This window comes from Erythranthe guttata, chromosome 13 (assembly GCF_056151865.1).
Source record: "Erythranthe guttata isolate IM_541 chromosome 13, IM_541, whole genome shotgun sequence".
Taxonomy (NCBI): Eukaryota; Viridiplantae; Streptophyta; class Magnoliopsida; order Lamiales; family Phrymaceae; genus Erythranthe; species Erythranthe guttata.
In genome coordinates, this window is record NC_142545.1 from 12,829,830 (window position 1) to 12,833,481 (window position 3,652).

The 3,652-nt window shown below is 36.9% G+C and overlaps 1 protein-coding gene across 1 annotated transcript; it reads right to left on the bottom strand.

Annotated features, from left to right (window-relative positions):
- Nucleotides 1-3,447, bottom strand: LOC105957104 (bystin). Its single transcript, XM_012981022.2, has 11 exons — nucleotides 3,035-3,447; nucleotides 2,363-2,486; nucleotides 2,204-2,252; nucleotides 1,746-2,091; nucleotides 1,487-1,566; nucleotides 1,309-1,356; nucleotides 981-1,127; nucleotides 809-881; nucleotides 624-699; nucleotides 406-519; nucleotides 1-256 (listed from the first exon to the last, which is right to left on the bottom strand). Exons 1-10 carry the CDS (start codon nucleotides 3,383-3,385, stop codon nucleotides 440-442), a joined length of 1,374 nt encoding a protein of 457 aa, XP_012836476.2. The 5' UTR covers nucleotides 3,386-3,447; the 3' UTR covers nucleotides 1-256; nucleotides 406-439.
- Between the last annotated feature and the right edge of the window lie 205 nt (nucleotides 3,448-3,652).

Here is a 3,652-nt window from a genome sequence, read left to right on the forward strand (position 1 = left end):
TTTGAGGGTGGACTTTGTTATTTTCAGATTTTTGGGGTGCAAATTGCAAATCTAACTCAAATAACATTACAAAATTATCACTGAAATAATTTATCAGCGTGCATAAATTAAGGGCGAGTATTAAGCTCTATGAAGAAAAGAAAAAAAAAAAAAAAAATGGATGTCTATAAAAAGAACAGTGGAATGAATATATGCTCTAGCATTACGTAACTTAATTATCTATCGTCGTCAAAACTCGTCCACCAGCAAACGTTTCCTGCGAAAAAAGTATTTTGAACAATAAGAAATCATCCACGTGGTAACCGTATCCATGTTTACGAAGATAAACACGTGATTTGCAGCAAAAACTAGATTACTCAATGAGATGGATTATGATTATTTATAGGGAAGAAGAAGACTGTTTACCAACTGACACAACGGCGGTTATTGAGCAAATTACTTAATCGTCCTCCATCGGCACATCCGGAATATCAAACCTGTCTTCTTGAATCGTTTTCATAACTAGAGAATGAGGTCTTGGTGCTATACGGAATTAAGGAATAAAACGAAACTTGGTACGCTTTTGCAATTATCAGAACGGAAATGTTAATTATCGTGCAAGTAAAGGAGAAACGAAAGGATATAGATTGACATAAGATCATCGTCTTTCTCCCCACGATTACGGCTGTTATTTAATTCCATTAGTGTATCGGATGTAATCTGCATGTCGAGAGATAAGTGACGGAGTGATACAAATCAAATATTAAATCAAACAGAAAGAGCTCGATAATCACAAAAAAAAAAAAAAAAAGACGAGCGGTCGTCTTACTGAGTTGTGCCTTTGCCTTTCGACTAGAGTTTTGAGATTAGTTTTGTCTTCCTTTGTCAGTTCATTTTTGTAACTGCACATAATTACATATTTCAGTAGGAAGGAGAACTCGTGTGAAACGAGACGTGGTGTATATAATTGGTGTCTATTAAAAAAAAAAAGAAAAAAAAACCTTTGTGCAAATGCGAGAAGAGACTGATGCCAGACAACAGGCATTACTTCGGATTCATCGTAATATTTCATAAAATGAGCAACCAACGCATCAAGTACACGGTACGGTAATGCGTATTTCTTCTCAATTAGTATCGTTATGAATAAACTGCACATAACAAAACAAGTGAAAATTGTCGTCGTAAGTTTGTACGGCAATCTCTAAAAAAAAGAAAAACATCAGAACACGTAAAATGAAACAGAATATCGACTTTTTGTTGAGATGTTTAGATTATATTATTGAAATGACAAGAATATATTTTATGATAGCTCAGGACATAAACCGATACCTTGTTTTACTAAAGTACTCCATCCCTGCAAGCTTCAACAGTGCAACACTGTAACGAGGCATAAGAGATTAATATCTCAATAACACAAAACCTTACAAAGATATCTTAGTAAACGAAACAACCGGGATCGATCGACATGAAATAATAAGTCCTTGTACGGACACGTGAACTTTAATACCTAGAGTGAAGAACAGGAATCGACATCTTCTTAAGGATGTCCCCAATAATACGAGCTTCCTCTTTAGAGCATGTCCTCGACTGGGACAAAGAAAAAAAAATGGAATTTATTTCAGAAAACGGAAGTTTCCCTTGCATAATAATGATTTACGAGCAAAAATGCTATACATACAAATACCATAATACGGGAATCAAATTCGTGAACACGAGTCAAAGGTTGGCATTTAAAACCGTAAATCCTAGAAGCGGTTACGTTATACCTCACACAAGGGAAACAAGAATCCTTTATTAAAAGCAGCTGGTTTGTATAGAGCCTTCTTCAAGGCCAGGTGCAGGGCAGGGTGCAAGGGATGGTGCACGCGCAGCTTCTTGTTATTCCGAATGTCTCGTCTCACAAACGGAAGCAACACGAGCTTATAGAATCTCTCGACTTTCTTGACATCCATAGTAGAAGCAAAGATTCTCGTCGCTTGATGCATTGCATGTGGCGACCAATTTTCAGGTTCGGTCAGGTTCAAGACTTCCTCCCAGCATTCCATCGAAGCTATGTGCCTCAACAGCTTCGGTATCTTGCCTGAGGTGTATTTGCTAAGCATCTTTCCGACCCTTCGTAATTATAAAAAAAATGAAGAAATACCGTAAAAACGAGGGGAGAGTGACGAAAAAGTCATATTATTTATGCTCTGTAAATAGACGCATCTAGACTTGTTTAGCATACCCCTTGTACAGCTCAATGTATTCGTCCGACTTTGGCGTCGGCTTCGTTTCTACAAACAAACACGTACGAAATTTAAAAGTGCATTGCATCATCATGCAACAAGTTTTTATAGGAATATTAATGTTTGATAATGGCCAATCAGGAAATTAAAACTCGAACCTGTAGAAAGTTGAGCATCTTTCTCTTTGATCCTATCAACTACGGTATCGGCCAATGCTTGAAGGCGGCCGTCTTTTGATAGAAAGGCTTCGAGCAGCTTTTCGTCTTCCTCATCAATTTCATCCTAAATCACCCAATTAAGAAAAGATTTTTAATTTTTAACAAACTCACACAAAAATTAACAGAAATTAAAGCAATTAAGATCCTTATCAGCAGAAAGTAAATAAACATTAGTATATAAATTAAAAAAAAAAACAAATTACAGCCACCCTGAGTTAAGGTCAAATTACGAAAACCTCCCACCTGTTTGGGTAATTACAGCCGCCCCTCAACTATGTATTTATTATCTTACGAAAAAATCCCTTCAGAGGTAAATTTAGGGATGTTAAAAAACCGAATCGAAATTTCAGTACGCCAACATTTCATACCGTTTACCGAACCGAATATTTGGTTATGTAAATAACCGAATTACGTAAATTTTATCGAAAATATTTAAAAGAAGCAAGAGGGGTTTTTCGTAATTTGACCTTACGACCGTAATTTGCCCTAAGAAAATATATATATAGATATATGTATATTAATACAAAATACATGAATATTAAAACCGAGTCCAAAAAAATATTACGATCAGTCTCTAAATAAATACATTTAAAGAAAAAATGAAGTGCAAACCTCAAAATCATGTTGCCCAAATTGAGTCTGGGTTTCCGGGAACCCTTCAAAATAACCGACATCGTCCTCATCGCGGTTGTATTTGAGGCCATGCAATTGGGGAAGGGCGAAGTTATTATTAGGGTTCTGGTCGGAGAAATTGTTTTCGTTATCCTCCTCCTCGTGCTGGATTTCCTTTTGCTGAAGAAGGGCTTCTTTCAGAATTTTGGAGCTGGCGGCGGAGGGGACGAGCTTCTGGTGGAGCTGGTGGTTCTTTGGTTGCTTCGAGCGTTTGTTGGAGGAGGAGAAGGCGTCGGAGCCCAGTGGTAAGAAGGGCTCCGGGTTTGTGATTCTCCCGCGTTTTTTCGACATTGCTGCTGGTGGCGACAAAAACCCTACATCGCGAATATTTAATTGTTTATTTGTTTATTTATAAAAGGCATGTGCTTTTCAATACTTGGAAACTAGGTTTAATTGATGCTTTTTTATTTATTTATTTATGATTATTTAATGTTCGATTTATATTTGATGTGGTACAATTCCACGTCACGTGTTGCAATTCATCCCTCGCACTTCTTGATTACTTGCATTGACACTACCTGCATCATAAAAAGAAGTTGTAAGGGAGTCGGGATTGGT

Bases quoted from the DNA above. Each gene is read 5' to 3' on its own strand.
- LOC105957104 (XM_012981022.2), bottom strand. From the start codon at position 3,385: ATGTCGAAAAAACGCGGGAGAATCACAAACCCGGAGCCCTTCTTACCA. The intron at 1,567-1,745 runs GTATAACGTAAC...TCTTTGTCCCAG, and splicing joins TCTTGTTTCCCTTGTGTGAG to TCGAGGACATGCTCTAAAGA. The intron at 700-808 runs GTAAGACGACCG...CTCGACATGCAG, and splicing joins AAAGGCAAAGGCACAACTCA to ATTACATCCGATACACTAAT.